This window comes from Myxocyprinus asiaticus, chromosome 34, assembly GCF_019703515.2.
Source record: "Myxocyprinus asiaticus isolate MX2 ecotype Aquarium Trade chromosome 34, UBuf_Myxa_2, whole genome shotgun sequence".
NCBI classification, from domain to species: domain Eukaryota; kingdom Metazoa; phylum Chordata; class Actinopteri; order Cypriniformes; family Catostomidae; genus Myxocyprinus; species Myxocyprinus asiaticus.
Genome location: NC_059377.1, coordinates 33813001 through 33826251, shown reverse-complemented (window position 1 = coordinate 33826251; position 13251 = coordinate 33813001). Strand labels below are relative to the sequence as shown.

Here is a 13251-nt window from a genome sequence, read left to right as displayed (position 1 = left end):
TTTTATTTTTATTAATTAACATTAACAAGGATTAATAAATGCTGTAAAAAAAAAAAAAAAAAAGCTTTTTTGTTTATTGCTAGTTCATGATACCTAATGCATTAACTAGTTTTAAAGGAATATTCCGGGTTCAATACAAGTTAAGCTCAATTCACAGCATTTGTGGAATAATATTGATTACCAGAAAAAACACATTTTGACTTGCCCCTCCTTTTCTTTTAAAAAACCAAAATCTGGGTTCCAGTGAGGCACTTACAATGGAAGTGAATGGGGCCATTCCGTAAATGTTAAAATACTCACTATTTCAAAAGTAATGCCACAAGACATAAACAATATACATGTTAACATAATTTTAGTGTGATAAAATCGCTTACTAACATTTTCTGTGTAAAGTTATAGCCAGTTTTACAACTTCCTTGCCATAAAGATGTTATGTCAACAAACCCTAAAACTCTAAAATGACTGTAAAAATGACGATTTAAACAACTTTACAGCTCAAATAATACACAAGTTTTAACAGAAGAATTAATGTAATTACTTTTATAAAATTATAAGCTTCACATTTCTGCCTTTAAACCCTCCAAAAATTGGCCTCCATTGTTATGTCTGGGTTATCTAGAACAAGCAATGTGTCGCAAATCCTGTAGTTTATGTTATGTGTATTACAACATATTAACCCGACCATTGGAATGTAATCCCAGTCTCTCTTGCATAATGCAGTGAAATGATGAGACATGTTAGTGGTCTTTATCTTCAGTTGCCTCATAATTGTCAACAAAATGGTGTTGTTTGTTGCCTTTCTAAAGTGCATGTATTAAATCATAAGTTTTGAAGTTAAACAGATTTACAAATCCCATTTATGGTGTAATTATGTCGCCAGGGCTCTTAAGTAAACAAACCCTGATTCAGGTATTGCTAGGGCGGCATTCCTCAGTGCACTATGAATAATGGCAATACCACAGTCTATATTTTCATGTGTAAATTGACAGAAAGGCTGCACTGGAGCCACTAAAATGTGTTGACATTGACTAATGCGTTATTGGCTTGCCTGTATAGGTATCCCATGGAAAAGATAATCTATTTGATCTGAGTAGTGTTACAAAAGCTCATAAGAATGATTTTATTAACTTTCTACAAGCAGTACTTTATGGACATGAATTTGAGAGATTTTAATATTGTTGGGCTAAATGAAGAATTCTGACATTATATTTTGGTTCACCCCAAAACTCATCATGTACTCACTCTCATGACATCCCAGATGTGTAGGACTTTCTTTCTTCTGCAGAACACAAATTAAGCTAGTCGAATATCTCAGCTCTGTTGGTCCATACAATGCAAGTGAATTGTAATCAGGTCTTTGAAACTCCAGAAAGGAGATAAAGTGAGCATAAAAGTAATCCATACGACTCCTGTGGTTTAATCAATGTCTTCTAAAGTGATTAAATTGATTTTGGGTGAGAACAGACCAAAATATAACTCCTTTTTCACTGTACATCTTTCCATTGCAGTCTCTAAGCACAATCATGAATTCAAGCTCAATTATACTTCCTAGTGCTTGATGCATGTGCAAGGCTCTAGATGGCGCTATAGGAATTGTAGTGGAGCTTGAAATTATGATCGCCAAGGAGACTGCTGTCAAGATGTATAGTGAAAAAGGAGTTACAGTTTGATCTGTTCTCACCCAAAACCAACTGGATCACTTCAGAAGACATTGATAAAACTACAGGAGTCTGATGGATTTTGTTTATGCTGATTTTATCTCCTTTTTGGCACTTCAAAAGCCTGATCACCATTCACTTGCATTGTATGGACCTACAAAGCTGAGATATGCTTCTAAAAACCTTCATTGGTGTTCAGCAGAAGAAACAAAGTCTTACACATCTGGGATAACATGAGGGTGAGTAAATGATGAGAGAAATCTCATTTTTGGGTGAACTATCCCTATAAGGGGTTTAAGACTGTTTAGAGAATGCATTATAGAGTTTACCCACAGGATTACATCATACACCAGGTTATAAAAAAAGAATCTAGTGAACTAGCTGAATTCACAGGCCTGGGCAAAACCGAACAAGACTATTATAGTACATCTCCCTGTTTTTTCTTCTTCTGTGGTTTAGAATGTGCAATCTTGCTGGCATTCTTACACAATGCTGTACAATATTAAAACTAGGCCCAAGGGTATGGTTATTGTTTATTTTGTAGTTCATACGACAAAAAGTTTTTATATTGACTGATCTAAAAGGGATAGTTCACCCAAAAATGAAAATTCTGTCATCATTTACTCACTCCCATGTTGTTCCGAATCCATATGACTTAAAAGATGTTAGGCAGAATGTTAGCCTCCTTTCACTTTCTTTGTATTGAAAAAAACGGTGATTAAGGCTAACACTCTGCTAAAAGCTCCTTTTATGTTTGCAGAAAAAAGAAAGTCATAGGGTTTTGGAAAAAACATAAGGGTGAGTTAATGACAACATTTTTACTTTTGGGCAAACTATCACTTTAAATGTTGTGCTCCAATAGAATATTAAAGGTAAAGGAATGTTGACTGATCCTGAATATTTCTGCTGTAGGCGACCACATCATTGTATCATTATTTCCTGTCTCTCCCTTCCTGCCGCCCCTCTCCAGTGAGGAACATGTTCCAAACTGACTCTTATGCAACTTTGTGAGGCCCTCTCCCTCTTACCACATCCTACCACCATCTCACCAGACGATGGCGCCAGATGATCCTGGGAATTCAACACAGAAATGCCTTGTTGATTAAAGAGGTCAATGGAGAATGGCCAGACTAGTTCGAACCTACAAAGTCTACAGTAACTCAGATAACCACTCTGTACAATTGTGGTGAGAAGAATAGCATCTCGGAATGCTATTCTGAGATGTGGGTTGGCACTGTTTGAGTGGCACGAGGGGGACCTACACAATATTAGGCAGGTGGTTTTAATGTTGTGGCTGATCAGTGAGTATACACTGATCAGCCACAACATTAAAACCACTTACAAAAACATAAAGGCCTGTTTTTCAATGAAGTGTTTTTCAATGAAGTGTTTTTCAATGAAGTGTTTTTCAATGAAGCATTTCATTGGGGACAAGCTGCTTTGAAACTATGTGTATTGTGAAAAGTGTTATACAAATAAAAATGACTTGATTGCACAGCTACAGTAAGGGGACTCATCAGACATAAACGGGAATTTAAGTGATAACCCTGCCTCAAGGTAGTCTAAAATTTAGTTTTCACAAGAAGCTTTCTAATTGTGAAGTATAGCACTAAGATTATTGTAAATAAGTAATACCTTCTATTACATGTTCGTGTACAATTTTTTATTTTTTATTTTTTACACGCTGAGTATAGAGATTCTGTATATGTGTGCGTTCATCTGGTGTGGTAGAAAATACTAGCTTGTTATGCCTCTAATGACCTGTTTACATTACATGTTATAGGTGATAAGGTACATGGTTTGACATTTTGACCTCTTAGACATGCTCACATAAACACATGCTCACACTTAGACCAACATGGTAAGACTCACCCACCCACACATCAGCTGTAGACATACTGTATTTAATTAGGATTTCAAAGATTTTAGAAGCCTAAACTATGACATTGTCATAGTTATAGAGTTTTTGAGAAGTTCAAACAGTTTGCACCCGTGCTTAAAGGGGTAGTTCACTCAAAAATGAAAATTTTGTCATCATTTTCTCACCCCTATGTTGTTCCAAACCCACAAGGCTTTGTTCTGTGAAACAGAAGGAGATATTAGGCAACATGTTTACCTCAGTCACCATTCACTTTATTTTTATGGAAGGAAGATGAAAGTGAATGGTAACTGTGACTAACATTTTGCCTTTTTTGTGTTCCATGGAAGATAGAAAGTCACACAGATTTGGATTTGCATGGGTGAATCATGATGGAATTTACATTTTTAGGTGAACTGTCCCTTTAACTGCTCACATTTTAAACCATAACTGTGCTTGGCACCACAGAAGCACTGCAAGTTTGATTGCTCAGAGCTTTATTTAAAGGATCCACCCCTGCATTCAAAATGGATTGCTGCATTGGAAGATGAGTGAATAATTGGACCGAGTTCTAAATGATCATCAAACCCAGCCTGGTATATTGCTAAACTCCTTTTTTAAAACCTGTACAGGGTAGCAAGGTATGTGGTAGCTCGATTGTGAAGTTTAGACTCAAGGTTGGGATGAAAATAGATTTAAAGTGACAGCTGTAATGGAGGCAACCCACACTCGCCCTCTGTTTGGAGCTGTTCTGTTCATGCTGGCCAGTTTTAAAACAATAATTCCTCCTCAAGTAACAATGTTATTGTACAGCTCGTCTCTATATGGTACTGACATGAATAGCAAAAGTCTCTTTCTCTATTGGGTTTATAATAATAAAAAAAAAGCCTTTTTTTAAAGTTTTTTTTTAATTATTTTTTTTTAGATCATAGATGCATACATGATAATGTAGAGTCAGCCAGTTCCTTTTTCAAAATAAACCAGACAAGGTGATCAGGACACCAGTGTTGGGTGTAATGCATTACTAAGTAATTAATTACTGTATTTAAATTATTTTTTTCGCTGAAAAAAGTAAAGTGTGGGATTACTCTTAATTTTTCAGTAATTTAATTACAGTTACTTCTGATGTAATTGTGTTAAATACTGTATAGACTATAGAACAATTCTATATAAAACAATAGTTAATTTAAATTGAATGGAAATTTAATGTCTTATGATAAATTGTATGTTTTCTAATTAAATGCAGCCCCCTTAAATTCTTTGGCCAGTTCATGAAAAATTTATTTGATTTTATTTTATTTATTTGAAAGAATTAAAAGAACAATTTCATGTCTATCCTTGTATTTTTCATCTGGTCGAGGTTGATAAGGGTTTTAGAATGTAATAAGTAATGCAATTACTTTTCAGACAGAGTAATTAGCAGTAACCTAATTACACTGTAGAAGATGTAATTAGTAGTTAGTAATTAATTAATTTTTTAGAGTAACTTACCCAACACAGCAGGACACAAACAAAAAGTGGAGGGTTCTTGTTTCACTGGCTGAATTTACATAAATAAATGGGCATTAAATTGGAAAAGAAAAAGACTGCAGAGTGATGCGAGAGACTTGAAACTTGCACAGCTATGTAGGAAATTGGTTGCCTGGAACAACTATCAACTATCCATATTTGACCTCAGAATGCAGCAAACGACCAATCAGAATCAAGTATTCCAATGAACAATGTATTAGGTTTTAAGCAACCTGGTCTTATAGAATCATGTTACTATACCTACATTTTTGCAAAATAATTTTTACATGGTTTGTTTTACATACTGCAACACTTTCCTAGTGAACTGAACTCTAGAGGCGCTACAACAACTATGACTTTTATTCCCTTTCACACAAATCACAAGTGGTAGATTATCAGTTCATAAACGCTTAATTTTTCACTTTGTTCCTCACACAGTGCTATCTTATGACATCAGAATACTTTAACTGTAGCACATGACTTGTAAGGCAATAAATTACATTTAAATTGGTTACATTACATGGCCAACAACATTTACAAGCTTTTTCACGTGGTAGCTCAACTGATAGAGCGTTGCACTTGTGATGCAAAGGATGGTGGTACGAATCGTGAAGAGCACGCGAGTTGAAAGTGTCATAGAAGCACCACAAAATGATGTGATTGCTTCAGCAAGTGCATTTTTTTTTTTTTTATCTCACATTTGCTTTTATTACACTACCGGTTAGGTTTAAGGTTTAGGGTAGGGAGGTAGATTTTGTTGATTTAAAACTCAACAGAGCATTAACCATAAACACCTCATCTGTTTGGAAGAAAATGTAAATCCCTTTTAGTGCCACTCAGTGGACATTTCACCTCAAAATTGCTGTGGTACATGTGAGGAACCATGTAATATCATGCAAAAATGTCACCACAGTCATGTAATTTTCATGAGATCAGGCTGGTTTTATGCTATTCTATCACTCTGAAGTCATGTATATAAAAAGAGAACACACTTCTTCATGTCTCTATCCTTCTCTCTCACTCTTTCTTTCTTTCTCTCTTTCACATTCACATGCACTATTCAAAGCATTTGGTATTCAGTCCATGAGTAACATCTAATGAAGGCCAAACTTTATGACAACAGGTGTGCCTGCTATATCCGGAGCCCAGAACAAAGGGACAACATAATAGAAAGACAGTTGGTGTAACAGGGTTGACCATGATCTCTTAGTTTAGCTGTCACAGAGGGTGTCGAATTACACAATAGCGATTAAAATGGTCTTTGTCTTCTTTGTTAAATTAATTGAAGTAAAATAATTCCTGAGGAGTTTACTCAACATTCATAAGAACATAAGCATAATTCCAAGCCTATAAGTTTTATGTATGGACTTTTTCGGCTAGGTAAAAAGGATTCATAAAAGTAAAATATACTTTACTGCGGTCAAAAAATCGAAAAGATAAGTGCTAGATAGTATTATTCAAATACACTCTAAACATGGTTTTGCTATTGGATTGATCATCTTTTTGCTGCTATATGTTCATTGTGTTCCTCTCACAAAGACTGGTTTACGTGCCTGTTGCAAACCAAATTAAGCTTAAAATGGGTCTACACACTCAAAACTGTGCAGCCATTTTAGATGACAGAAAAAATTTAACGGGTAGTCTCTGCTGGTATTATATAAGTTGGAGTCTGTCTAGTTGACCTTACGATCAAAAAAAGGGTTAGTGACAGAGTCAGCTGTGGAGGAGTGAATGGAGAGAATGAGCGGAATGAAGGGGCGGAGCCAACCGGAATCCAGGGAAAAAGTTTGGGATGCTGAATTTGTGTATGTGCGTGTGAGTTTGGTGGTTTGTGACTGGCTATCACTCACATCCGCAGCTTTCTTCTCGGATATCTCCAGTTTCTCCTGGGCGTCCTTCAAGGCCTCGGAGTATTTGTCCAACTCATCCTCAGTTCCCTTCAGTTTCTTCTGCATTTGAATTAGCTCATCCTCATGCTAAGAAATGTAAGAAAGTGTAAAACAAGGGGAGGGAGGGGATAGAATAGAAGAGTGAAATGTTATCACTGTGAAATCATGCACTCTAATATGGCATGCACTCATTACTTTTGCCCCCACCATCACTAAGCAACCCTATATCGCATGTCTTTTTGCCCCCTTAACTCATCTTCTCTTGGTGGTCTGCTAAGATACATGGCTTAACAAAGCTCTACTTTGACCATATGTGAGTATAAATACCCTCTGAAGGACAACTCTTTCACACATCTTCAGCCCATGGCTGGGTCCAAGGGGTGGGGGGGGGGAATCAGTGCCCCCATAGAGGAGCACCCCCAGTCCGACAAAGATAAACAGTTGCTCAAACAAAAGAACAAAATGACCCCCACCACCAAAGATAACATCCTAGTACCACTCCTGCATTAGCCCTATCCACATCTTCCTTCTCCATCTCCTGCTAAGACTCTCTTTATCCTTCTTGCATACTTCCTGGGGCAGATCACAGCCTTCAAACCACTCCTTATTTTTGAGCATCAGTATCTACTGTAAGACTTCTCATAGCATGCCTTGGCAGTGGATGTTTTTTTTTTTTGTCTTTGGACTGTTGTCAACCTTGGCCAGGTGCATGATGTTCTTTAATTTAGTTCGGTGACATGGATTGTGGATTTTGCTGATCTTGTCTTCAGATTAATTGCACGTGGAAATTTAAAGCTTAATCCTATTAAGTCTAGATAGAAGATGCTTAACAATTGAAATAGTGGTCCCATACTGCTTCAGATATCGTCTTTCAACCATGTCCTTTCAGGAATGTCCACTGAAGACTTGCCTACAGGTCTGTAACCACCATAGATATGTTCCAATATTCAGTTTAGAAGTCAATATTGGTCAGTTCTTAAACTCTCACATTTGGTTGCCCCAGATCTGAAAATGTTGATACGGTCTTGCTATATATACATCCTTTATACTGTATTTCAAAAGACCTTTAATTCTCCGTGAACATCTGTTCTCAATTAAGACCTCCAATTCAGACAATTTAGTCAAGATCAATTGTAATTAGTCTTAAATGGATAGTTTACACAAAAATTGAATTTCTTCGTTGTTCCAAACCCGTCCCAAATGACTTTTTAACCCCTCTGTGGAACATAAAAGGAGATGCTAGGTAGTTGTTAGCCTCAGTCACTTTTATTGTATGGACAAAATATGCAATGAAAGTGAATGGTGACTGAGACTAACATTCTGCCAGATGTCTCCTTTTGTGTTCCATGAAAGAAAGAGTATCATATTGGGTTGGAAACATGAGGGCGATTAAATGATAACAGAATTTTCATTTTTGGGTGAACTAGCCCTTTAAAAGTTACTTTTTGTTCTTTCTGTCTCACCTGTTTGCTTCTATCCTCTGCTGCTTTCCTGTCAGTCTCTGCCTGCTCGGCCTGGTCCAGAGCATTCTCCTTATCCAGCTTGAGCATCATCATCTTCTTCTTGACGGCCTCCATCTTGGTGTCGGTGTGTTGGGCTCACGGTACGAGCAATAGACAAAGAAAGTGGCAGAGTGCAGTATGTAAAGGCGAAAAGCAGTGGTCTCAGAACAGGAGCTGGTCAAGTGAAGAACGTGGGGAGAATAGAGAGAGAGATGGAGTAAAGTGGGGACAGACCAAACTCATCGAGGGATAGTAGGAAGGCATTTATATGAGGTAACATAATGCCCTGCCCCTTTACTAATAAGCCCCACCCATATACTGATAATAGCTCACCTAATACAGTCATATTCCCTGTGTGGCTACTTATATGGCGACATTATGTTGATTATCTAACTTTCTGTGCCGTACTACTTTCTAAAATTCAGTTTAACTTTCCATGTCAGTATAGATTCACTCCTAGCTGCTTTTGCCTATATATTTCAACCTATCTTCTCACTTATATCTGTTTATCTATCAGTTTTACTATTTGTTTCTCATTACTTCTGGTCCTGTGAAATCTGCTGTGAAAGAATGAGCAGAAAGATATAGTAGGCACAAAGGAGGCACAAAAAAGAATGGACACCAACAGACAGCTCCAAGCTATAATAAGATAAAGCTTCTGTGTTGGTGACAGGCACAGGTGTCTGTCTCTGCGTGTGTGTTCAGTTACATTACTAGCATCCCCAGCTGCACCATTCCCTTTTTGGCTCGTCAGTCGCCACAATGATCGCTTTGCGTTTTTTTTCCTAATGTGAGACACAGTGCTATCCTTAACTTGCCTGATTACTTATAACAAGGCTTTTGGGAACCACTCTGTCTGCCACCAGCCTCTTGATATTGTGCATCACATGCACTTTGACACGAAATGATTAATCTCTCAGTTTATACATAGAGCCTTTCAAATGTATTTTTGAAAAGAGGGGAAAGGGATAAGGAAATATTGCAAGCCAGATTCAAACTCATATCACCCATATGATCACCATGGCTCAATGTGCACATGCACCAACCGCTAGGCCACAAGTCCAACCTAACTGTATACAGTGGAGTTTGTCTTTGGGAGAAATGCCAACAGAACTTCATCTGGTAAGAAACCAAATTGAGTTCTTACATTGAAACCTATTTGAATCAAAAGATTAGAGTCTCTAGTTTCATCCTATATGACATTTTTTAAATGTAGAGGATTAATCGCGAAATGCCACGCTGCTAAACACAATGAACACTAATGTGTACTTTGGCACATTTTTTCCTTAGAAATCATATATTTACTTTGCATCATAACATTAAGAATCAATGGATGCATCCAAAACCTGAAAAATGTTGCTTTCAGTGGCTTTATATGGAGTTAGGATTAAAATAAGGTGCATTTCCAACTGTTCTGAGGACAGTGCAGACAGACAGTACACTGGAGGTTAAGTCATTCCCTGATTATGGAGCAAAGGAGCATCCTATAGCTTTCCTATGCAGCCAAGAGCATTCTCTCCTAAACTCCAACCAAAAGTTAATTTTTAGGCTGCAGATGATGTTTGGACCACTCAACATGTTTGGAAATATTGGGAGCCAGATTCAAACTCATATCATCCATATGATCACCATGGCTTCATGTACACATACGCCAACTGCTAGGTTAAATATAGAGTGATTTTCTCTACTATTGCAGTGGATCGTGAGAGAGCATCCATTTGTGATCTGTACTACCATAGCTTATCTAATAATTGTGTAAAAGCAGACTTAATTATTACATTTGGAGTCTAAAGTATACTTTAGTGCTGTAATTAGCACATACAGTAAGTATACTTTCCTAATGGTGATGTCATTCATATGTGACTTAAACTGCCTGTGAGTTCCATTCAGAGCTTGCTGATGTCAAGGGACAATGCTTGGTGTCAGGTTATAAGTGACTGGTCTATTTTCAGTCAAGGGGCCAGGGTAAGGTTAAAACTCATTGTTTAAGAACAAAGAAACCATATAAAATGTATTTGTCTATAGGTTTACGTATCTATTATCATAAACGGTATTCAGATTGGTTGAAACAATGATTTGAACAATACAAATTGGAAATATACTTTATTCATCTAATATTATTCAGCAATAAACTAAAACATTTCTAATTAAAGGTAAATGTTGTGTATTTCATGCATTTGCATATACTTAAGACAATTAACGGATAGTTTCTGATAAACGAAAGATTAAAAATGGCAAATATAAACATGTATTACGTATTTACTTGTTTGGTAAAGGGCAGTTAATTCCTATACACACTCTTTGCTTTAAGACAGTAAGGTGATGGATGAGGTAGTATATAAGTGTGTGCATGCACATTTGCCTGAATGCCAGCTATGCTGTGCCACTAAACTATTAATACTTGTCTCTTGGCTGACATTGTCCTATGGATTAGCTGTTGGCCTGGCAGAAAGATCTGGATATCAAACAGATTTGGGATACATAAATACATGTATGCATTTAAATGTACATACTTTAGTAGAATTTTAATATACTCTATATACTGTAATATTTACAGTTGAAGTCAGAAGTTTACAGTTATTTCTTTCATCACATTCCCAGTGGGTCAGAAGTTAAGATACACTTTTTTTAGTATTTGGTAGCATTGCCTTTAAATTGTTTAACTTGGGTCAAACATTTTGGGTAGCCTTCCATAAGCTTCTCACAATAAGTTGCTGGAATTTTGGCCCATTCCTCCAGATAGAACTGATGTAACTGAGTCAGGTTTGCAGGTCTCCTTGCTTGCACACGCTTTTTCAGTTCTGCCCACAAATTTTCTATCGGATTGAGGTCAGGGCTTTGTGATGGCCACTCCAATGCATTGACTTTGTTGTCCTCAAACCATTTTGCCACAACTTTGGAGGTATGCTTGGGGTCATTGTCCATTTGAAAGACCCATTTGCGACCGAGGTTTAACTTCCTGGCTGATGTCTTGAGATGTTGCTTCAATATATCCACATAATTTTCCTTGCTCATGATGCCATCTATTTTGTGACTCTGCAGCAAAGCACTCCCACAACATGATGCTGCCACCCCCATGCTTCACGGTTAGTATGGTGTTCTTTGACTTGCAAGCTTCACCCTTTTTCCTCCAAACATATCAATGGTCATTATGGCCAAACAGTTCAATTTTTGTTTCATTAGACCAGAGGACATTTCTCCAAAAAGTAAGATCTTTGTCCCCATGTGCATTTACAAACTATAGTCGGGCTTTTTTATGGCAGTTTTGGAGCAGTGACTTCTTCCTTGCCGAGCAGCCTTTCAGGTTATGTCGATATAAGACTCGTTTTACTGTGGATATAGATAGTAGTCTACCTGTTTCCTCCAGCATCTTCACAAGGTCCTTTGCTGTTGTTCTGGTATTGATTTGCACTTTTCGCACCAAACTACGTTCATCTCTAGGAGACAGAATGCGTCTACTTCCTGAGCGGTATGATGGCTGTGTGGTCTCATGGTGTTTATACTTGTGTACTATTGTTTGTACAGATGAAAGTGGTACCTTCAGGTGTTTGGAAACTGCTCCCAAGGATGAACCAGACATGTGGAGGTCCACGATTTCTTTGATTTTCCCATGATGTCAAGCAAAGAGACACTGAGTTTGAAGGTAGGCCTTAAAATATATCCACAGGTACACCTTCAATTCAGTATCCCTTAGATCAGAAGCTAATTGGCTAATTGTCTAAAGACTTGACTGTTTAAAGGCACAGTTAACTTAGTGTATGTAAACTTGTGACCCACTGGAATTGTGAATGTCAATTAAAAGTGAAACAATCTGTCTGTAAACAATTGTTGGAAAAACTACTTGTGTCATGCACAGAGTAGATGTCATAAATGACTTGCCAAAACTATAGTTTGCTAATATGAAATCTGTGGAGTGGTTAAAAATGAGTTTTAATGACTTCAACCGAAGTGTATGTAGACTTCAAATGTACATAAATCCCACATATTAGCACAATATGAATGGAAGCTAGATCCCGCCACAGAATATCATCATTATGAATTTGTCTCACAATTGTGCCTATTTCTAGAAATATTTATACACGCAATAACCCATTTGTGAGAAATAAAGTAAGAATTGTGTGACATAATGTAATAATTACCTTTTTATGTTTTATTTCACAGCAAGATCCAGGGACCATACAATATGTGACCACACTAGCTGAATGCTGTTTCTGTATCCTGTTTGCCCTCACGACATACTGTACACTGAAAAAAAATTATTATGTGGTGAAGTAAATATAGCAGAAAAGATTAAGTACTTTCTTCATCGAATAAGTTAGTGTGAACTTAAAAATATTAAGTAAATTCTTCATTTGCACTCAATTCAAACATGTAAAAATGAATGCTTTAGCTTATAAGTAAATATTCTTTATGATTGTTTGTTATCTTTACAATGCGTCATCATGTATGAATCCTAAAAGAGAAAACCTTGTCATATTTATTTGCTAATTTGAGTAAATTTCACAGGTAAATAAACATAGTAATTTTTTAAAACTTTGTGAAGCTGGTGTTTCCAGCATGCACCAGTCTTGAGTAATAAATGAGCTTGCAAAGTTCACTGTTTGCAAGTTGATTTACACCAATTTTATTGTTGATTTTGTTGCAACGTTTGGTAAATTTACTTGAAACAGAGTATTGCAAAGTAAACTCGACTTGAGAAGTTCTAATTAAAGCCACCAATAATTGTGTGAAGCCTTTACTTGAAAATCTGTTCTGATAAATTTTTGCGTGGAAGTTTTTTTCAGTGTAATGCATCTAAACATTTAGCATGCTGCTAAATATTTCTGTAAGTATAA

At 36.8% G+C, this 13251-nt stretch overlaps 1 protein-coding gene and 1 long non-coding RNA gene across 6 annotated transcripts in view; one reads left to right on the top strand and one right to left on the bottom strand.

Annotated features, from left to right (window-relative positions):
- Window positions 1–8647, bottom strand: part of LOC127425683 (tropomyosin alpha-3 chain) — a 26048-nt gene extending 17401 nt beyond the window's left edge. For 2 of the 4 annotated variants that reach the window (XM_051671897.1, XM_051671896.1), the window contains exons 1-2: window positions 8378–8646; window positions 6876–7001 (exon numbers count right to left, since the gene is read on the bottom strand). In XM_051671897.1, coding sequence (XP_051527857.1) covers window positions 6876–7001; window positions 8378–8491 — 240 coding nt within the window. In that variant the 5' untranslated portion in view covers window positions 8492–8646. Of the gene's footprint in view, window positions 1–6875; window positions 7002–8377 lie in introns of all 4 variants that reach the window. The other 2 variants (XM_051671899.1, XM_051671898.1) reach the window with 2 other exon arrangements.
- LOC127425686 (uncharacterized) lies at window positions 8559–13251 on the top strand. 2 transcript variants are annotated; one of them, XR_007894656.1, is made up of 4 exons: window positions 8559–8689; window positions 11459–11502; window positions 11942–12059; window positions 12578–13251. It is a non-coding gene; the product is annotated as an uncharacterized LOC127425686 (long non-coding RNA). The 2 variants fall into 2 exon arrangements; XR_007894655.1 differs by lacking the exon at window positions 11459–11502 and having other exon boundaries at window positions 8563–8689.